Source organism: Natrix helvetica (genome assembly GCF_964273705.1).
Source record: "Natrix helvetica genome assembly, chromosome: 6".
Taxonomy (NCBI): domain Eukaryota; kingdom Metazoa; phylum Chordata; class Lepidosauria; order Squamata; family Natricidae; genus Natrix; species Natrix helvetica.
This window is the reverse complement of record NC_138553.1, coordinates 42,565,350-42,588,971: the sequence shown is the minus strand read 5'-3', so window position 1 is coordinate 42,588,971 and position 23,622 is coordinate 42,565,350. Positions and strand designations below refer to the sequence as shown.

The following is a 23,622-nucleotide window of genomic DNA, read 5'->3' as shown; positions in this document are numbered from 1 at the left end:
TCACCGTGGATGACTCTCCTTAACTGTTAAAAAAAGCTTGTTAAAAAGCACCCTCTACTATGAGGCAGGAGAACTGCATGCGTACTACAGCATGGCTCTTTGCCTGGCTTCCTGCCTCCTCCTGTGGTCTCCTCAGAGCCACGTTGCAGGGCAGATGTGGGTGCTACAGCATGGCTCTTTGCCTGGCTTCCTGCCTCCTCCTGTGGTCTCCTCACTGGTGCTCTCCCTCCCCAAGTGTAGTGACTTCCTCTATAATAATAATTAATAATAATAATAATTTGGATTTATTAGCCGCTCCCTTTCCAAGTAGGACTCGGGGCGGCGTACAATGGAGCATAAAACATAGAAGATATATAACAGCACATAAACGTACATAAATACAAAACACACATACACGGAGGAGGTAACAATTTCATCATTTAGACAGTTAAAAATCAGCATTAAAATACCCCAATTGTAAAAACCCAATATGCAATTAAGAATTAATATTTAAAGACAATTTAAAAAACAGTTAGGAGGAATAAGAGAAATTACGATTGAGCCAGGCCAGATAATTGAAAGAGGTGGGTCTTCAGCTGTACACGGAAGGAGCGGAGATCGGAAGTAATCCTGATGTCACGGGGGAGGTCATTCCACAGGGCTGGGCCCATCACAGAGAAGGCTCTGCTCCTGGGTGTCGCCCCCCGGCACTGTTTGGCGGACGGCACCCGGAGAAGTCCCTCTCTGTGTGAGTGAATTGGTCGTAGGGATGTGTGGGGCAGGATGCGATCCTGCATATAACTAGGCCCTGTGCCATGAAGCGCTTTAAAGATCATAATCAAAACCTTGAAACGCACTCGGTAGACCACAGGAAGCCAGTGCAGCTCGCGCAGGAGAGGTGTTACAGGGGAGTATCTAGTCCTCCCCATAATCACCCGCGCGGCCGCATTCTGGACCAACTGTAGTCTCCGAGTGCATCTCAAGGGAAGCCCCATGTAGAGAGCATTGCAGTAATCCAGGCGAGACGTCACTAGCGCATGGGTGACTGTGCGTAGGGCATCCCGGTCCAATAAGGGGCGCAATTGGCGCATCAGGCGAACCTGATGGAACGCTCCCCTTGCCACGGCTGTTACATGATCATCCATGGACAGCCGGGCATCCAGGAGGACGCCCAAATTGCGCACCTGTTCCATGGGGGCTAGTTGGACGCCCCCGATGGCCAGAGATGGAAGCACCTGGTTGAACCGGGAGGCCGGAAGCCACAGCCACTCCATCTTGGAAGGGTTGAGTTTTAGTCGGTTGCCATCCATCCAGACCCGTACGGCCTCCAGACACCGGGACATCATTTCGACGGCCTCATTGGGGTGGTTCGGGGTGGAAATGTATAGCTGAGTATCATCAGCATACAGATGATATCCCACCCCAAAACCACGGATGATCTCGCCCAGCGGTTTCATATATGTGTTGAACAGGAGAGGCGAGAGCACCGATCCCTGTGGCACTCCACATGTGAGTAGCCTCCGGGTCGAACTCTGCTCCCCTGCCAACACACGTTGCGTCCGATCAGAGAGGTAGGAGCCAAACCACCGTAAAACGGTGCCCCTGACTCCTAGCCCCTCTAGCCGGTGCAACAGGATACCATGGTCGATGGTATCGAACGCCGCCGAGAGATCTAATAGGACCAGGATAGAGGAACAACCCCTATCTCTGGCCCTCCAGAGATCATCAACCAATGCGACCAAGGCCGTCTCCGTGCTGTGCCCGGGTCGGAAGCCGGACTGGCGCGGGTCTAGATAATCATTTTCCTCCAGGTGACGTGGGAACTGCTGTACCACCACACTCTCTACAACCTTCGCTAAAAAAGGAAGGTTGGAGACTGGACGATAATTGACTAGGTCCGTTGGGTCCAGGGAAGGCTTCTTGAGCAGGGGCCTCACCACCGCCTCTTTCAAGGCGGCCGGTAGAGACCCCTCACCCAGCGAGGCGTTCACCAGGCCAAGGAGCCAGTCGCGCGTAACCTCCCAGGATGCCAGTACAAGCCAGGAGGGACACGGGTCCAATAAACATGTGGTGGGTCGCAGACGTCCACGCAACCTGTCCAAATCCTCGATGGCAACCGAGTCAAATTCCTCCCAAAGCGGTCCCTCAAGACTCGCCACGGGCGTCTCTACTGAACCACTGAAAGGGGCCCATCCCATCCGGATTTGAGCGACTTTGTCCTGTAGATATTTCCCAAACTCCTCTGCTCTGCCCTGTAGTGGGGCTTCCCGTGGTCTCTCAAACAAGAGAGAGCGGGTCACCCGAAACAGGGCGGCAGGGCGGTTATCTGCAGACGCAATAAGAGCGGCACAATGTTGACGTTTGGCCGCTCTTAATGCCACAAGGTACGTCTTCAAATAGGCTCGTGCCTGTGCTCGGTCAAATTCGGAACGGGAGGATCTCCAACGACTCTCTAGGCGACTCTTGTGGCATTTCATCACCCTTAGCTCCTCGGTAAACCAAGGTGCCAGGGTGGTTCGTCGCCGCAGGAGAGGCCGCAAAGGCGCCACCCGGTCTAGGGCCCCGGTAGTCGCACTATTCCATGCGTCTACCAGATCCTCCACTCGGGGGCGGGTCAGGTCCACAGGAGGTGGCCCAAGTTCCGTCTGGAACCTATCCGGTTCCATCAGGCGCTTGGGGCGGAACCATCTAATACCTTCCAGTTCCGCCTCCTCGCGGCGGGGGGTAGCACCAGGGAAGTCCAGCCGGAGAAGTGAGTGATCCGACCATGACAGGGGAATAATGTCTAGATCCCCTATTCCCAGATCACTCGTCCACTGGCCAGAGACGAAAACAAGGTCCAGGGTGTGGCCTCCCTCGTGAGTAGGGCCCTGAATTAACTGGGTCAGGTCCATGGCTGTCATGGAAGCCATGAACTCCCGAACCCCCTCAGACGCTTCTCCCATCGACGGCAGATTAAAATCCCCCATCACTAAAAGTTTGGGGGTCTCAACCGCCACCGATGAGATCAGCTCAAGGAGTTCGGGCAGGGCCGCTGAAGTATAGGTAGGAGCCAGGTATACTATCAGCAGGCCCAACTGCCTCCCTGGGCCCCATCTCACGACGAGGGACTCACACCCGGATGTCTGCGGCACGGTGAACTCTCTCGGCTCTAAGTCTTCCCGGATAATCACTGCTACCCCGCCGCCCCTTCCCTGGGCCCGAGGCTCTCCAGGCCCCTATTCATTTCTCTCTCACACACACACAGCTGGATAAAACTATATAAAAATCTAGCCCAGCTTCACTGATTACAAGTTTGAAAAGGCAACGTGGCTCCGCCTGCAATCAAACTACACTTGGGGAGGGAGAGCACAAGCGAGCACTGAGGAGACCACAGGAGGAGGCAGGAAGCCAGGCAAAGAGCCATGCTGTAGTACACACACTTTCCCCCAGCCTCTTTCTTTTGGAAGGCTCGGATCGGCTCCCCTCCGGCTTCTCTGCCTCTCCTCTCACCCCAGCCTGCCAGCAGGAGGTGAGTGGGTGGGCTTTATTGTGTTCCAGGCATTTCCCACCCAGACAGCAGGCTGCATTTGCAATGGTGGAGGTGTTTGGGGAAGGCAGCAGGGGAATGGGGGGGATGGCAGAGGAACTGCTTGGAAAAGATATCCAATCCAACTTTTGTGTGTTTGTGGGTTTGTTTGAGAGTGAGTGAGAGAGGGAAGGGGGTAGGAGAGATAGTCCAATCCAACTTCTGGGTGTGTGTGTGCGTGTGTTTGAGAGAGGGGGAGGAAGGGAGAGAGGGAGGAAGGAGGGGAAGGGAGAAGAAAAAGAAAAAGAAAGAAGGAGCAAAGGAGAAAAACAAATGCTGTCGCTTTAAATCGGAACTGAGCATGCCTGGCTGTGGAATTCTGGGAGTTGAAGTCCACAAGTCTAAAAATATTTGAAACCCAGCACTGTGTCAGTGCCTCACCAGTCATAAACCTCACCGCATGTTACAATCATTGTACATAGAGCAACTTTTGCCAAAAGCACCAAAAACTGGTTCAATGACAGTGGGATTACTGTGCTTGATTGGCCTCTCCATTCTTCCTCCATACTCTGGGTCCTTGGTTTCCAAATGAGATGCAAAAGTTGCTCTCATCAGAAAAGGACTTTGGACCACTGAGCAACAGGACATCGGACCACTGTGCTTCATTTAGACCAGGGTCAACGCAGCTGTCTACCAGGAGATATTTCATGCTTCCTTCTTCAGACAAGATGTGGATGCTGACTTCATTTTCCATCTGCCCACACTGCCAAAAACACCAAAACCTGGTTCAATGACTGTTGGATGACTGCTTGATTGGCCAGCAAACTCGCCTGACCTGAACCCCATAGAGAATCTATGGGGCATTGCCAAGAGAAAGATGAGAGACATGAGACTGAACAATGCAGAAGAGCTGAAGGGCGCTATTGAAGCATCCTGGTCTTCCGTAACACCTCAGCAGTGCCACAGGCTGATAGCTTCCATGCCATGCCACATTGAGGCAGTAATTGCTGCAAAAGGAGCCCAAACCAAGTACTGAGTACATATGCATGCTTATACTTTTCAGAGGTCCGATATTGTTCTATGTACAATCCTTGTTTTATTGATTGCATGTAATATTCTAATTTTCTGAGATGGTGGATTTGGGGTTTTCATGGGCTGTAAGCCATAATCATCACAATTATGACAAATCACTGCTTGAACTATCTTGCTTTGCATGTAATGAGTCTTATCTCATATATTAGTTTCACCTTTTAAGTTGAAATATTCTAATTTTAGAGTTTCACATGTATATCCGTAAGATTTTTGATTTCTCAACAGGCCTAGTTTATTATAAAAGGGAGGATAATTTCCTGTTTGAAAAAAAAATGACTACCGATGACTATGAAATTAGTGTCTCATTTATTTGGTTTCACATTTTCCTAAATAATTCTGCGTCTTAAGCAGTGGGCTTCTCCACTTCCATATTGTTTCCTAACTACTGATAATAGAATTCAGCCACATTCTAGAACATTTCCTATCAGTCTGAAAAGAAAAAATGTTCATAACCTCAGTGTTCTGGGAATATGTGTACACATTTGCTGTATGTGTCAACTCTGAAAACAACTAGCTGAAGCCAAGATTCAGCTGGAGTCTTTTTGAGCAAGCCAAAGCCTCAGTTTTGAATTGGTTGGGAGCATTACTCGGAACCATGACAGTATACTTATATATGCTTTTAAAAAGGATGCTTTTAAGTGTGTAATGAACAGAAGGTAGAAGATTGAAGCTGCTAAAGTTACACTGTTCAGTACTACCAGGTTTTTCCAAGCATATGTCCTATCGGCAGAGATTTGTAATCGTATGTAAGAGATCATCCTGTTCCAGATTTATCCCCATGGAAGATACTCTGCTTATATTAAAAGAAAATACTGTTTTTGTTCCAGTTCTAAATAAAATTGAAATGAAGAACTTCCAGACACACAGGGTTTCCTTGCTGTTCATTATTTTCTTTACTGTTGTTACTTGATGTAACTGCCCAAAATCATACTGAGTCAGTTGGCCTCTAAATCTTGGAACAGTTTTTGTAATTGCTTGGATAAAACATTTTAAAGCACAGGAACATAATGGCTTTTTATTTCCACACAGATGAGTTAGGAAGATAAAATGCTGCTCTTTGCTCATTTTTGAACAATTTTTCAGTTTTTGACAAAGCAGCTAGCTAAGCTCCAAACATTTCTGCAATTGCAGCAATTGCTGACTAGTGAAGGAATAGAAGAAACCAGAAAATGAGCTGAAGGAGCAAGATAATAGATTTGGTACTACATTCGTACAAGTGTTAACAGAATCATATTCCTAAGTGAAGGAGCATCCTGTAATGTCAATATAGAAGTCTTTCCAATGATCTTGTCAGATAGTAAAGTATACGTATTTCTATGTACTAAGTTGATTCACTACTGGAGTTGCCTGCCTTGTTTCCATTTGAGTGTTGCCATAGTTCGTTAATGAAATGTATCATGATGTCAAGGAATTGATAAGGATTTTCCACCAGAACTGATTAAGCTTGATATCAGTTTAAAACAAAATTGATCTAAACTTTATTATATTTGTATATGGTCAAATTAATGAAGACCCATAGTAGTTTTTAGCAATGTAGTAAAAACATTCAACTAATTAAAATGTCCATAAAACTTGAAAATAAATAATAAATCACACGCACACACACAAATGTAACAATTTTTTAAAAGCATCAACAGTTAACTAGTCATCAAATGCCCAAAAGTGAATTTCACTGTGACTCTTGATTCCATGGGAGGCTCTTCCATAAGGGAACAGTGACTGGGAAAGTACCAAAATGTGATCCATAGTAGTCAGAAAGCTCTATAAAACAGCTAATATCAGGAAAGCAAATGTAAAAATCAATCTCAAATTACCTCTGTTGATTGAAAATACCCCAAATGCCACAATATTATAGTAGATTCCTTATGAAGAATATTAGAATGTCAGAAAGAAAGAAAAAACACCTGTTTTTTTCAAATTACAATTTGCTTGTTTGCTAGTTATTTGCACTCAGAAAACATTGCTTTATTAACTTTTCAGATACTTTTCTAAATGCTTGAATTCTGAATATATATGTATATATAAATGGAGACAGTGGATCCTGATTGCTAGAAGCTTCAAAGCTGACATGCAAAACGATCTCTTAAGTATTGTGGCTTGCCAGGTCTGCTCTCCCCAAGCATTATAAAGGATTGATTCAGTTCCACAGAGGAGTAGGAGCGTAGGGGCTCATGTAACTAATACTGATACAGGTTGCCATGCATTTCAAATGAGAAAAGCCTGGCCAAAGCATCTGCAGCATTTTCAAAGCTCAAAAGCTGTATGAAGCAAGCTAGTTTCATTCCCCACCATACCTAACATTACACTTTATCAAACTGGAAAGAGCCTGCAAATGATAGTGATTTTTAAAATGCCTTCCTAATTAAGGGCACCAATTTGGACAATATTTTTTACCTTAAGCTGCTGCACTGAAATGAACGTAGTGAGAAAAATCAATTTCATGATACTGTGGCACATTTTGGGGGTTCACATTCTGTTTTTAACCTTCAAAGGTAAGCCTTTGTTTTGTTTTTAAATTTAACATTGCTTAAAAACATGCTCTTTATTTATTTTTTCCCTTTATGGAAAAAGTAACATCTGGAAAAATAAAAAAAGTACTTTATTTTATCCTTTCTTTGAAACTAATTGTAATTATAATACTATTAAAAAGAGGGTTCAAAGATATTCTTTGGATTATAAACAAGTGATGTTTACTAAGAACTACGTCCTATTGTGTCCAAAGGGTCTTACTAATAGATTGTACTCCACATGTGCTACTCTTCTCTATAACAATTTTTTTTCCTCATAGTAGCTAGAAACTAGTTAACTGCAATGTGTTGTCATATCAGCATAAATGTTTAATTAGTAATAGCATTCTATGGATGATTTTGTCATTCTTATTTGTTTGGGTAGTTAAAAGAGTATTTATTTAACAATCTCCTGTTTTGAAAAAAAAACTTTTAATTTTAATAACTGAACTCCAATAAAAAGCTGCCTTTAGAGCTCAGATTATTGATATAAATTTCAGAAGAGTGTGAGAGAGGAAGAATGATTTTCATTATTTTTATACAATAGAGTCTATCTGTGAATTACATCACTTGAAAAGAACTGCAAGGTGAGTTAGAATTCTTGTTTGTTCATAATAACGCATTCATGTTGGGGAATGCAACCCTGCACTAATATTTAAAAGTTTAAGATTTTTTTTTAAAAAAAAATCTAAACAAAGCTGTTTTTAACAACTTTTCAATTACTTCGGTGTTTTCCAAAGCATGAACTGTCAGAGAAGGATTGCCTAAATATATTTGTACATTATACAAATATATTTAAGCAATACTTCTCTGACAGTTCATGATGTACACAATAAATTTATAACCGTTCATAATGTAAACAACAAATTTATAATTTCAGAAATCCTTCTAGGGCACACACTTTTTACATTTGAAAGAGCAGAGTTTTGAGATACTGCTTGGAAACTGAGTAATGCCAGTTAGGCAAAGTCTTAATTGTACTAGCATGTTTTGAGAAAATTTAGGCATTTTTTGTTAATCCTTATTTAATATGGATCCCAGAAATCAAGCATAGGATCCCTTAGCTGTTGCCTTAGATTCATCTATGTTTCTTAAACTTTTTCTCACTCAGGGCTGCTTTCCACTTTTAAAAAATAATGGAGGTCACCCAAACAGCTTCTGTTTTTATGGGCTATATTTATTAATATTTTCCATATTAAAATGAAAATTGATGCATTTTGTTGCTGTTACTGCTTTTCATGACTGATGGAATTTTAATATTGTATTATTTTTTAACATAGACTGGCAAATAACTTTGATTTTGCAGACCTGCAGACCTAGGACCACATTTTAACACTGCCTTAGGTCATTTATGTCTAGCTTGGTATCATGCAAATGTGTTGAAGTTGCAATTCTCCAAAATCTCAGGTGACAGAGGAAATGCAATACTATGATAAATGTATTGATGATAAAGACCGTAGGGAGGGAGGGGAGGAAGGAAGGACTTTAGTATAAAATATTATAACAGCCAGCCAGATAATATGTTCAGTAGGTCTAAGCAATAAGGTTAAAAGAAGTAAATAGTGAAAATAAGTGGTTAATTTTCATAACAAATTTCAAAAAGGGATTTACATATTAGAAAATGTGAACTTGAATATTTGGGCAAGTTACCTATTTTCTTCTATAGCATTGCATAAAACAAATTTACATTTTTGTCAGCATTTTCATTACAATACCAACTGCAAAAAAGCAAAATCAGTAAGATTATGCTTCGATTACTGATTCCCACCTGGCTCATATCTAATAAGAGCATCTTGATTTTATATTTGAATCACTTATTGGATCTTTCAGGTTATTTTGTTGTTGTTGTGCTGGTACCATTATTAATCTTATTAGCCCCATTATTACATTGAAACCTATGCTTTCCTAAGATTAGGGGTGACAATTGTTCTAACATTAATAACAGCTAGGACTACCTGTATTCAACAATACTGACATCATGAAAAGTTAAGCAGTGGTGGATCTGATTATTATTTTGATTGGAGATCACTAGGAAATGCAACCAAGTAACATGGGTAGTTGAAGATTAGATCCTGGAGGGCTGTGGCCATTTCCATATTGTTGCTAAGAAAAGTAAACGGAAGTGTTCATGAAGTCCTAAGTAACTAAAATTGACTCAAGGGAGTCTTTTATCTTTATCTTAGTGGTAGTTATAATGCAGGTAGTCCTCAACTTACAACCATCCATTTAGTGAAGTTACAACAGCACTGAAAAATGTACCTTTTTGCAATTTTTCATACTTATGATTGCAGCATCGCTATGGTCATGTGATCAAAATTTGGATACTTGGCTACTGGCATATATTTATGACAGTTGCACTGTCCTCTTGTCATGTGATCATCATTTATAACCGTCCCAGCAGCTTTTGACAAGTGAAGTCAACGGGGGAAGCTAGATTCGCTTAATAATAATAAATAATAATAATAATTTAAATTTATTAGCCGCTCCCTTTCCGAAAAGGACTCGGGGCGGCGTACAATGGAGTAAAAAACATATAACATTTACATAAATCCATGACATACATAAGTACAAAGACACACATGTTCGGAGGAGGTTAACAGATACAATACATAGACAATTAAAAACCATTAAAATACCCTAATTACAAAACCCCATGTACAATCCAAATTCAAAATGTTAAAAAACAGACAGTCAGGAGGAGTACGAGAAAATTACGGTTGAGCCAGGCCAGATAGTTGGAAGAGGTGGGTTTTCAGTTGTACACGGAAGGAGCGGAGATCGGAAGTAATCCTGATGTCCCGGGGGAGGTCATTCCACAGGGCTGGGCCCATCACAGAGAAGGCTCTGCTCCTGGGTGTCGCCCCCCGACACTGTTTGGCGGTCGGCACCCGGAGAAGTCCCTCTCTGTGAGAGCGGATTGGTCGTAGGGATGTGTGGGGCAGGATGCGATCCTGCATGTAACTAGGCCCTGTGCCATGGAGCGCTTTAAAGATCATAATCAAGACCTTGAAACGCACTCGGAAGACCACAGGAAGCCAGTGCAGCTCGCGCAGGAGAGGTGTTACAGGGGAGAATCTAGTCCTCCCCATGATCACCCGCGCGGCCGCGTTCTGGACCAACTGTAGTCTCCGAGTGCATCTCAAAGGAAGCCCCATGTAGAGAGCATTGCAGTAGTCCAGGCGAGACGTCACCAGCGCATGGGTGACTGTGCGTAGGGCATCCCGGTCCAATAAGGGGCGCAATTGGCGCATCAGGCGAACCTGATGGAACGCCCCCCTTGCCACGGCTGTTACATGGTCATCCATGGACAGCCGGGCATCCAGGAGGACGCCCAAATTGCGCACCTGTTCCATAGGGGCTAGTTGCACGCCCCCAATGGCCAGAGATGGAAACATTAATGACTGCATGATTCACTTAACTGGCAAAAATGTCATAAAATGTGGCACAATTCACTGAACTACCTTGCTCAGAAACTGAAATTTTTAGCTCAATTGTGGTTGTAAACTGAGTACTAACTTTAAGGATTTTTTGGGGAAAGGAATGCCTATGAAATCTTCGATGAGATAAAATTAGTTGGTTGCAAGTTACATATCTAGAAAACCAACTACAGAGAGGAATTGAACTGCAGTAGTTAATATATGCAAACTGGTGGTATGAGTCCTGAATGTGTTATATACTTATAGCCCTGACAATAATAATAATAATAATAATAATAATAATAATAATAATAATAATAATGTATTCAGTCAATGGCCAGCAAAAATTCTAGCAAAAATTCCCTCCACAAAAAAGACAACACCACAATATAATCAAGTGGATGAGATAAATACTACTAGCATAACAATGTTAAAATAACGCATAGAAATGTGACATAAACTGCTATAATGGTACACGGATTAGTTATGCAAACGTAAATCTAAAATATTAAAGGCTATGAAGTAAAATATATATTGTTTAAAAACAAAATAGGATGTGTTAAATCTAAAGTGATCAATACATCAGAAATGATTATTTCCTAACAAGTTAAACCTTATTTTCATTGTGGCAACACAGAATTTGGCTATTGTACAGGTGATCCTTTCATCGATAGATAGTTTCAAATCTTCTTGAAGATGGCTCACACAGAGTGGTCTTCCTGGAAATTTATATATTAGGGGCAGAATGTAAGCAGACCTGATATCCCTGCAGAGCTTAAAATGTAGTAGCACCTGACCCTGAGTTTCAGTGAGTTAATGAACTTTAACATCACTGATTGTCATTCTGACCTTTTCCAATTTTAATGAAACTATTCCATTTCCTTTTTTATTTCTTTTCAATTATTAAATGTATCCAACCCGTATTTCTAACTATAAGTAATGTCCATGAGCAAAGGATTGGTATCTCTTGTACCTGTAAAAGAGGGGATGAAAATGGAAACAAACTTGTACATTAACTGTTTCTTTAAAAAATAACTTAGCTCAAGAAAGGTGTCTTTGATGAAGTGAGATAAATCAGAATGAAGCACCTCTCTCATGGGAATCTGTTTATTCACAACCTTTGATTATACAGGATTCTCTTTCTTTTCTTTCAGGAATGAATTTACTGTAGTTCCTCAAAAAGGAGATCTCTTAGCAGCTGAGGTAGGCTATAGCTCAAAAGGAAGAAGAGAAAAAGCACATACACACACACATTTGCCAACAAAGGGTGCTTGCTATCCCTACAATGAAGTCTTTGTAAAACAGAATAGAAATGTGAATATCACAGCAGGAACGAATGGAATAGTTTTTCTATACTGTATCTATTTTCCTGCAATTCTCAAAATGCAAACCTATGTTTAACTATCCATTCATTCTTTGTAACTAGCTTATTAAATTAATCACCCTAATGCACTAAGTGATGCACACACAAAACAGAAAAAAAGCGTCTTTCATGTTATCTCTTTTGTGAGAGTAGACAAAAAGGAATTTTGTTGGTGTTTTTCAAAATGCATCATTGGGAAACAGTAGATGACTTCTCTTTCAGATGCCACAGTTCTATCTTTTCCACAATAGATTCCCACAAGCAAATGTTATACTTGTGAAAAATCTTCTCCCTATTTAAGTGTCTCATTTAATCTGGAATACAGTGGATACAAAAAGTCTGGACACTCCTGTTAAAATGCCAGGTTTTTGAGATGTAAAAAAAAAACAGACCAAGATTAATCACTTCAGAATTCTGTCCACCTTTAACATATAAGCTGTACAAGTGAGAGAAAAATAACAATTAAAAAAACTTACAATAATGTAGTTGCATAAAGATGTACACCCTTACACTAATAAGTTGTTGAACTTTCTTTTGATTTTATGACTGCATTCAAACATTGGGGGTAGGAATCTATCAGCACGGCACATCTTGCCTTGGGAGTCTTTGCTAACTTTTCCTTGCAATAACGCTCGATATCTGTCAGAGAGGGAGGGCATTTCCTGTGCACAGTCCTCTTTAGGTTACCCAATAGATTTTCAATTGGATTCAGCTGGAACTAATTTTGGATCATTCCAGTGGTGGCTTCCGGATTCGCGTACATGAGCGCAGCATGCACATGTCAGAGTGTTGTACAGGTGCTGTATACGCCATACGCGTGCGCATAAGCGCTGAAATCTTTAAAGGACAGGTAAGGAGCTTGGGTGGGTGGGCGGGCCCTCGGGAGCACCGTACCGGAATGGTACCCGGTGCTCAAGGCAGGCTCCGGTACACCCGTACTGGGGCGTACACCTGCAACCCACTACTGGATCATACTAAAAGATGAATCCATTCTTTTGTTATTTGGAAGTAAACTTTGGGTCGTTGTTATGTTGAAAGATTAAATTCCTCTTTATCTTTAGCATTTGAGCAGAGGCCTGAAGCTTTTGTGCCAAAATTAAGTCATAATTCCTAATTCCCTCCACCTTGACTAAAGCCCCAGTTCCAGCTAAGAAAAGCAGCCCCAAAGCATAATGCTGCCATCACCATCATCAACATGTGGGTAAGGTGTACTTCTGGTGATGTACAGTGTTGTTTTGGTACCAAGGATACTTTTTGGAATTATGGCCCAATAGTTCAACCTTGGTCTCATCAGACCAGGACATATTCTCACATATGATTTTGTCCTACTTGATGTAGGGTTTTGCAAAATATAGCCAGGCATGGATATATGAAGAAAAGGCTTCCATTTTGCCACTCTATCCCACATATGAAGAATACAGCATTTAGCATATAATTAATACTCGCCAGAAATTCCTGTAGCTCTTTCAATGTTGCTGTAGGCCTCTTGGTAGCCACTCAGACCAGTTTTCTTCTTTATTTTATTAATTTTGGAGGGACGTCCAGTTCTTCATAAACTTAAACTACTTAGACATTTAAGCAAACATGAGTTTGATTTCAGAAAGCTGCTTGGTCTTCATCTACAGAGGGTATAGAAAGTCTGCACACCAGTGGTGGGATTCAATTTTTTTACTACCGGTTCTGTGGGCGTGGCTTGGTGAGCATGGCAGAGGAAGGATACTATTTATTTATTTATTTATTATTCACACTTATAGACCGCCCCCTCTCCCGGAAAGGACTCGGGGCGGTGTACAGTCACTAAAATACATTCTAAAATACATACATAAACAATTAAATTAATACTGGTGAAGGAGGTTATGAGACTGTAATCGAATAATAAATATAGTACGTTAAAAGCCTATAAACCCTTAAAACCCAATTAAAATAAATAAATCCCGGGAGGTAAAACTAAGACGGTGCCAGGCCAGCTGATTGAAATAGGTGAGTCTTTAACTTTTGCCGGAAGGAGCGGAGGTCGGTGGTGGTTCGAATGTCTGGGGGGAGGTCGTTCCAGAGGGTTGGGCCCATCACAGAGAAGGATCTACTCCTAGGTGTCGCCCGCTGGCATTGCCTGGCCGACGGCACCAGGAGGAGCCCCTCCCTGTGTGAGCGGATAGGTCGCAGGGACGTGTGTGGTAGGATGCGATCCTGCAGATAACTAGGTCCTCTGCCATGGAGCGCTTTAAAGATGGTAATCAATACCTTGAAACGCACCCGAAAGGCTACAGGTAGCCAGTGCAGCTCGCGCAGGAGAGGTGTTACGTGGGAGTAACGAGTGCTTCCCATAATAACCCGCGCGGCTGCGTTCTGAACCAGCTGCAGTCTCCGGATGCGTCCCAAGGGAAGCCCCATGTAGAGAGCATTGCAGTAGTCCAGGCGAGATGTCACCAGCGCATGAGTGACCGTGCGCAGGGCACTCCGGTCCAGTAGGGGGCGCAATTGGCGCACCAGGCGAACCTGGTGGAATGCCCCCCTTGCCACGGCTGTCACATGGTCCTCCATTGACAGCCGGGCATCAAGGAGGACACCCAAATTGCGCGCCCGCTCCACAGGGGACAACTGTTCGCCCCCTATGGCCAGCGATGGAGTCAGCTGGCTGAACCGAGGTGCCGGCAACCACAGCCACTCGGTCTTGGAGGGGTTGAGTTTGAGTCTGTTGTCCCCCATCCAGACCCCGACGGCCTCCAAACACCGGGACATCACTTCGACAGCCTCGTTGGGGTGGTTTGGGGTTGAAATATACAGCTGAGTATCATCAGCGTAGAGGTGGTATTCAACCCCAAAACCACGGATGATCTCACCCAGCGGCTTCACATATGCGTTGAACAGGAGAGGCGAGAGGACCGACCCCTGTGGCACCCCACAAGTGAGTGGCCTCAGGGACGACCTCTGTCCCCCTGTCAACACACATTGCTTCCGGTCAGAGAGGTAGGAGCCGAACCACCGCAAAACGGTGCCTCCGACTCCCATCCCCTCCAACCGGCGCAATAGGATACCATGGTCGATGGTATCAAAAGCCGCCGAGAGGTCTAATAGGACCAGGATAGAGGAGCAACCCCTATCTCTGGCCCTCCAGAGATCATCGACCAACGCGACCAAGGCTGTCTCGGTGCTGTGCCCGGGTCGGAAGCCGGACTGGCGTGGGTCTAGATAATCGGATTCGTCTAGGTGTCGCGGGAGCTGCTGCGCCACCACATTCTCAACAACCTTCGCCACGAAGGGAAGGTTGGAGACTGGACGATAGTTAGCTAGCTCCATTGGGTCGAGTGAAGGCCTCTTGAGCAAGGGTCTCACCACCGCCTCTTTCAAGGCGGTTGGTAAGTAACCCTCACCCAATGATGCGCTCACCAGGCCCAGGAGCCAGCCTCGTGTCACCTCCCAGGCTGCCAGTACCAGCCAGGAGGGGCACGGGTCCGTTAAACAAGTGGTGGGTCGCAGCCGTCCACGCAACCTGTCCAAATCCTCGGGGGCAACAGAGTCAAACTCCTCCCAGAGTGGTCTCTCAAGACTCGCTGTTGGCGGCTCGTCTGGTCCACTGACGGAGGTCCACCCGCTCCGGATCTGATCTATTTTGTCCTGAAGATATTCCCCAAACTCCTCTGCTCTACCCTGTAAGGGTGTCTCCCGCACCCTCTGCGATAGAAGGGAGCGAGTCACCCTAAACAGGGCGGCAGGGCGGTTATCCGCGGACGCAATAAGAGCAGCACAATGTCTACGTTTGGCCGCTCTTATTGCCACAAGGTAAGTCCGCAAATAGGCTCTTACCTGTGTTCGGTCAGATTCGGAGCGTGAGGACCTCCACCTGCTCTCTAGACGTCTCCTGTGGCGCTTCATCACCCTAAGCTCCTCAGTGAACCAAGGAGCCCGGGTGGGTCGATGCCGCAGGAGAGGTCGCAAAGGCGCAACCCGGTCCAAGGCCCCAGTCGTCGCCCTATTCCAGGCAATCACTAGGTCCTCGGAGCGGGAGCGGGACAAGGCTACAGGAATTGGCCCAAGCTCCGTCTGGAATCTATCAGATTCCATCAGGTGCCTGGGGCGGTACCAGTTTATAGAGTCTGGTTCCGCCTCCTCGCGGTGGGGGATAGCGCCAGGGAAGTCCAGCCGGAGGGATGAGTGGTCTGACCATGACAGGGGCGTGATAACTAAATCCCCTATTCCCAGATCACTCGTCCACTGTTCAGATACAAAAATGAGGTCCAGTGTATGGCCCCCTTCGTGAGTGGGGCCCTGCACTAATTGGGTCAGGTCCATGGCCGTCATGGAAGCCATGAACTCCCGGGCCACCTCGGAAGCCGCTCCCATCGACGGCAAGTTAAAGTCCCCCATGACCAAAAGTCTGGGAGTCTCAACTGCCGTCGCTGAGATTAGCTCGAGGAGCTCGGGCAGGGCTGCTGATGCATAGCGAGGAGCCAAGTATACAATCAGCAAGCCCCACTGCCTCCCTGGGCCCCAGTTCACACCAAGGGACTCACACCCGGGTATCTGAGGAACAGTGAACTCCCTCGGCTCTAAACATTCCCGCATAACCACCGCCACCCCTCCACCCTTACCCAGGGCCCGAGGCTGATGAAATGCACGGAAACCCGGTGGGCACATTTCCACGAGGGGTAAACCACCCTCGTGGCCCAGCCAGGTCTCCGTTATAAAATCCCCATTCCCTCCTGATCAGCTGGGACTCGGGAGGCAGAGAATAGATGGGGGTGGGGCCAGTCAGAGGTGGTATTTACCGGTTCTCCGAACTACTTAAAATTTCCGCTACCAGTTCTCCAGAACTGGTCAGAACCTGCTGAAGACCACCTCTGCTGTATACCTCTGTTAAAAGGTCAGGTTTTTGAGATGTAAAAAATTCAGACATACATCAAAGGGATCTCATTGTTTGAAAGTATCAGTCTGGAGAAGGACACACAAAATTTCCAATGAATTGGCTGTACCATGGAACACAGTGAAGACAATCATCAACAAGTGTAGAAAATATGACATAACAGTGACATTCTTCATAATGTCACTGTTATTGCAAATGTTCTCCACTTGTTGATAACTGTCTTCACTGTGTTCCATAGTACAAGTCAGTGATGGCAAACCATTTTGCCATCACGTACCAAAAGTGGGGGGAATGCAGGGGAGTCATGCGGGGGTGTGCCCACACTCATAATTTTATGCACATAACCCTCGCACAAATGCGTGTGCAACCCCCACCCTCCCCCTGCTTTTGGCACACAATGGACGTGTTTTTCTGCCCTTCCCAGGCTCCAGATGCTTTCTAGGATCCTGGGAAGGCAAAAATGTCCTCCCTCACCCCCCCCAGAGGCCCTCCAGAGGCTTCAGGAGGCTTCCCTAAAGCCTCCAGAGGGCAAAAAAATGGCCCTACGGGCAATCCGGAAGTCATTCCCAAACTTCTGGGTTCCCTGTAGGGCTGTTTTTCACCCCCAGAGTCTTCAGGAGGCTTCCCTGAAGTTTCCGGAGGGAGAAAAATGACCTGAACTTCCCGAACTTCTTGCATTCCATAACAAATGGCTGTGCGCGCTACCTATGGCACATGTGCCATACATTCAAATCACGGATATAGCCAATGTCTTTTGTGTGTCCTCCAGACTGATACCTTTCAATAATGAGATCCCTTTGATGCTTTGTAAACTCTTTTCAGATGATGGCTTTTGCTGTGAGAAACAACAGACTTTTCAGAGTAAATATCAGAAAAATCCTACCGTACAGCTGAACTTCATAGTCACATCCCTCTTTGTAAAGGTATGAACAGTTATGCAACTATATTATTTTCATTTTCGTTTTATTTTTTGCTCACTAAAAATTTCAGTTTGTTGGTTTATCAATTTACTTGTGCAGCTTATATATTTAAGGTAAAAAAAAATCTGAAGTGATTTATCTTAGTTTCATTTTTTTACATATCAAAACCCTGTCATTTTAACAGGGGTGTGTGGACTTTCTATATCCACTGCAGATGAAGACCAAGAAGCCTTCTAAAACCAAATTAATATTAGTTTAAATGTGCAAATAATTTAATCTTTATCAACTTTATCTTTTAGATGAAAGGGACAAGCAAAACATTTATGTCAGCCGTCGTAACGGGACCAACCTACATAATATGGTGTCTTTATTCCACATTCAGTTAGAGTAGGTAATGTTCCTTCAACCCTGGTGGTTGATACTTCAATATTATTTGACAATGGTAATGGGATTGTTTCTTCCATCCAAGAAAAGGGTGGGAAACAAGCTTAGAACATGCAGGACAGGTTATGAAACACCCATAGCTTTGTCCATTCACAACTTGCTCTTTCCCAGGACCTGTTGCCTGCAATGAGGGCTTTATTTTACTGTCAAGGCAGGTTATGTTGCAGGAGACTGTTTACTCAACTGAGTAAGTGGAGATGCTGACTGGATTTATAGTGCAATCAATTATATCATGGTTTACTTGTTTTCAGCATAGCATTTTGTGCAAACTGTGGGTTTATTCAAAAAGCAGAAGTTGTGGCTTAGAAAGATTTAGTCAATGTTGCTGAAATACAATTTCAGTAATGCAGCAAATTTCAGAAATCACACCGTACATTTTTATCTATACTTCAACAATGGAGCAACATTTCATTTTTAATATAAGAATCATGTGTCTTTTAAATGCCTTCACTTTGGTGGTGTTCAGCATTGGTAAGCCTCTTTTATTTTCCTAATATTGAATGAAATTATATCTGAATTCACTGTTAACTAGCCAAAAGCTTTGAGTTTCCTCTGGAACAATCTTTATATAAACTTAAAGCAATTAATTTTTACAAGTAAATTGTAATTTATGTAATTTTAAGTTTTGCTGATTTATTTTTGGTTTGGATACTCATCTGTGGTTTGATTGTTTTCCTCCCTTCCTCTCATAGACAGCTACTGTTTCATCAGATGTTCATAATGTATTTTCTCAGGCTCAGAATTCAACAAGAGGTCAGTAACATTATAACCCAGCTAACTATAATTAAATATATTTGTATAATTGCCATGATTTTTTCACAGCTGTTAATGTGAATATTTGATAAGTTCGCTGTTTTAATAGTTGGAAGAAGGCTGCAAAATTAGGTGGGTTATTGACATGGCAGATCAAATCCAGTTTCAAACGAGATGGAAAGAATAAGGTAGCTTCTTTCCATTCCACATACTTACAATAAACCAACTGAAGCAGATTTTTCTTTAACATGACAAGAAAGAATGTGACTCTATAATTGGGGGCCAGGTCTATTTCCCATTGAGTATTTATTTGCTTATGGGTTAAGAAATAAAAAACCAGTCACTGACTTGTGTTCCAAGACAGAAGGTAAACAGGCAGTATATAAAAATGCATTAATATTTATCTGTCCATTAAACTGAGTGAAAACTGATTTTTTTCACAAATTCATCTACCAGTTCTGTACTCAGTCTGGTGTGATAAAGCCAATTTTCTTTATGGCATCTTTGGTGATTATTTCAAATTGTTGTCTTGGGCATTTCATTCACAAATTTATACATAGCTGCAAGATGCGAATGGGATGATATTTTTATCTTTGGATTAAAAATTATTTTAAATAATTCATTTCTGAGGGAACTTTCCCAGATGTTAAAAAAGGAACTAAATATGTGTTTCACCTTAACTGCAAGAAAGAATTAATTTATGAATTGTGGATTTTTGCAGAAATAAAATAACTTTTAACGAAGAGAGAACACATTTGAGTGGCTTATATGAAGGAGAATAAACTTAACAGAAAGCTATTTGTAAGATGATGTATATTTATTTTGGGCAATCTTTCTCAACTCATCAATTCCTCGGATATGCAGAACTGAAACAGGTCTGGGAGGTACCAGGGCCTGCTTAAGACGTTCCTCTAATCTGAGCCCTAACTGACACCTGTCTGTTCTTTTATGCAGCTTCTTGTTCTCAAGATTGTCTTAATGGAGCAGTTTGCACAAATACAGGAGTTTGTGACTGTGAGACATTTCAGGCACAGGGGCAGCGCTGCCAAATCAGTAAGTTTCAGGAGAAGGTGTGATGCACTTTTGTTGTAGGTATATTGCAAAAATGATTGAATCTGGTATTTTAATAACATTTTGCAACCATATAAGTACCGTGAAGCCTAAATGTAACTTGTAATTGACATTCTTTTAATTGATTAAGATTGCTAGGATTTTTAAAAAGGTCTTTAAAGTGGGCTTTAAGTGTTTGAAGTTAGCTAAATTGATGTCAGGTCTTCAAGGTAGCCCAACTCAGGAAACAGAAGTTGAAGGAACCAATGGAACTCTATTTTATTGTGTAAGATATAATTATTACAAAATCTTGACAGTCTGCCAGTTTCCTTTTGTCCTCTCCAATGCCACACAGAATCAAGGTGGGGTTGTTTAAAGTCTCTTAAAGTATGCTTACTACTTTCCCAGGGCTGAGTTTTCATTTATAGACTCTTTCATGAGTTAATGGTTCTCACATTCCTTTCCCAACATTATCTCATTCTCGCCTACCCCCAAACCTTTTTAACTGAACAGTTGCACAATATGAACCTCTGAGACTGTGTGCAATGTAAAAGCCTTGAATTCAATCCCCAAAGATTTGCCATTAGAACAATTACTAATCTGTATTTAATAGAACTGAGAAATTATCACAGGCAAGTATTAAATAATATGATATGGATCTTTACTTTTCTGTTATGGTCCCCAATCATTTTGGGAGAGGCCCAGCTAGCACACAATTCAGAAGACGAAAGTTATCCTCGTCTTGGAAAAAATTCTACAGCAGTCTACTAATACACCTAAGCGATTATATTCAAAATATTTATGATTCCCATTCCTTCATCCTTAGACTCAAGATTAGGTATATATAAAAGTATAGTATTTCATTTGCTACCTTATAACTTCATCATTCATTTTATTAGCAGATGCATCCATAGTGGGGTAGAAATTGCTTGTGACGCAAGCCTGGTCCCTTATTTGTATTGTGATGCCACAGTCACACACAAGACAGAAGAGTTTGTGGTGCCATGGTACTACAGCTTGTGGTGACATCCTTTCATAAATGTAACTCTTTTGCAATAATCTTGCAAAAGCCTCTGCTTAGAATACAGTTCCAATTTTTATTCTGGAAAAGGCCGATTTGCACAGATCCGTGTCGGCAAACCTTTTCGACACCTAATGCTGAAACAGGAGTGTACTCAGGTGCAGGGGAGCATCTTGGGCATCTAGGGGAAACCGGAAGATCAGTTCCTAGGCATGTATGTGTGCGCCGGGAAGCTGAACTTCCAGTTTCTGGCGTGCGCATGCCTGCTGGTCACATGGTCTTCTGGTTTCTGGCACGCATGCAGACGGGAAGACCAGCTGGCTGGACACATGCACACACCAGAAACCGGAAGCTCAGCTTCCTGGCACGGGCATGTGTGCCAGGGAGTTGCGTTTCCAATTTCTGGTACTCCCACGCACGCGAAGACAAGCTGGCCAGCATGCATGTGCGTGCCGGAACCCGAAACAGCAATGGGTGACCGCTGGTATGCCAGGAGAGATTACTCTGTGTGCCACTTATGGCGCGAGTGCCATAGGTTCGCCACGACAGGCATAGATAATCTTCACTATTTTTTCATGCACCAGTGTTTTCATGTCCTTGCAACATCTTGAAGAAGAAAGATGAAAAGATGCCAGCTCTTTTGAGAAAGGCAGTTACTGCAGGAAATATTCAGGAAGTTAATCTAGTTATAATATTATCTAGTTATAATTTAATTTGCCTTCAGAGCATATATTATCAAATTTCCTTATTTTATTTTTATTTGTTTACATATCCATCCATAGATTCTTTTCAAACATCTGATTGTATTGTGATGTTTCAGATGGGTTTTTTTTACAACATAATGTGATTAATATCTTTGCAATGAGCAACACTTGTCTGAAATTATTGTTTCTGCTGGCTTGCTTGCAAACAAATATGTTTGTTTTCTTTAGTTCCAAATACTGGCAAAGACAGAGGTGGGATTTGCAAATCATGGGGGCAATACCACTTTGAAACATTTGATGGCATCTACTACTACTTCCCAGGAAACTGCTCCTACATTTTTGTGAAAGATTGCAGTGGTCCAGAACCTCAGTACACTGTGTGGGTAAGACTTGAAATTGGGTCAAGAGAGACCTGAAAACAGCATGCTGTTTTTCCCCAGTTATATAAGAGATTCTTCTGTAGTGTGTAACTAAGCTAGTTTAGATTATGGTATGGAAAGAGAAAGAACTATTTCCATTCTGTGGTTTACTTACTATTCTGTGGTTCAGTTTGTGGATTCATGATTCCATTCATCGAGCAATTAACAATTATTTCGTTCTGAGGTTGAAAAAAGTTCGGGGCAGCCAATATAAAAGAATAGAAAAATGAGGATGTGATAAGTATATCCTAATTACATTAGTCAATATTGTTTCTAATATTATAGAAATATTTTTTCATTTCCAATAATTCTTAGAAATTGGTTTAAATTCTTATACATGTTTCATTTTACAAGTTTCATATGGATTTGACAGGATTTTGTTACTGCTAGACCTAATTTTAAACACATTAGGTAGAAGGTGGGGATTTAGTAGTCTGCATCTATCTAGTAGATTGGAAAGTTAGGTATAATATCTAAGGTTTTCAATCACACAATTTTTTTACAAGGAATGGTATCAGAAAATTTCCTTACTGATGGGAACAAAAATCCATTCAGATATTGCCTAATAGAGGAAAATGCCAATTAGTTGAATGTACTACTCTAGATTGAACTATTTCACTCAGATTTTTTTTTCATCATTTGGATTCAGCATTATTAGTTTTTTTAATGTTAATATATTCTATATTGCCATAGAATATCTTATGTGAAGATTAACAAAAAATGAGGTTAGAGTCAGCATTTTATTACATGATGATCAAGGAATTTTGAAGTTTTGAAATAAAAAAGCACACTGATATTTAAAATCTTCAGATTAATGATAATAATACTATTTTGATATTCCCTGTGTTATTGGTGTAAGGGCATGGCTTATCAGACTAATTAGCAAGGATACAAGTAAAGCTCATCCTAAACCCATGTTTGCAATACAAACATTTTTAAAGTTGCATTAAGGCTGCATGTAAATGTATAATTGAATAACTGTTTTAGGTTGGCAGCAAATTTAACCATGTTCTGGTTAATATCTGTCTATCTCACCATCTATCAACCATCAATCATCAACCAATCATCCATCATCTATCATCATCTAGCATTTAATACCATGAGCTGTGGTGGCGCAGTGCAGTACTGCAGGCTACTGCTGCTGCTTGCTGGCTGCCTGCAATTTGGCAGTTCAAATCTCACCAGGCTCAAGGTTGACTCAGCTTTCCATCCTTCTGAGGTGTGTAAAATGAGGACCCACATTGTTGGGGGCAAGATGCTGACTCTGTAAACCACTTAGAGAGGGCTGTAAAGCACTGTAAAGCAGTATGTAAGTCTAAGTGCTATTGCTATTGCTATCATCTAACATCTAACATCATCTAACATTTGTCACAACATTTTGTTACTTTCATATCTCCTTAAAAACCAATACATAACAAATACCCAGTTGGTTAAACTGATATGGAGTGGATATTTTTATTAGGTGATTCAGGATGAATACATAGGTCAAAGATATTCTGGTTAGCAGAGATGAACTTTTAAATACATAAGTGTCAACCCAAGCAGGGTTTTAAAGGTTAACATTTGCACCTTGAGTTGGGTCTGT

At 42.4% G+C, this 23,622-nt stretch overlaps 1 protein-coding gene across 1 annotated transcript in view; it reads left to right on the top strand.

Moving 5' to 3' along the window:
• Window positions 1-18,518: 18,518 nt before the first annotated feature.
• Window positions 18,519-23,622, top strand: part of OTOGL (otogelin like) — a gene marked incomplete at its 5' end in the record, with an annotated part of 101,595 nt that continues 96,491 nt past the window's right edge. The window contains 3 exons of the mRNA XM_081957107.1: window positions 18,519-18,561; window positions 19,798-19,896; window positions 21,847-22,001. Coding sequence (XP_081813233.1) covers window positions 18,519-18,561; window positions 19,798-19,896; window positions 21,847-22,001 — 297 coding nt within the window. The remainder of the gene's footprint in view (window positions 18,562-19,797; window positions 19,897-21,846; window positions 22,002-23,622) is intronic.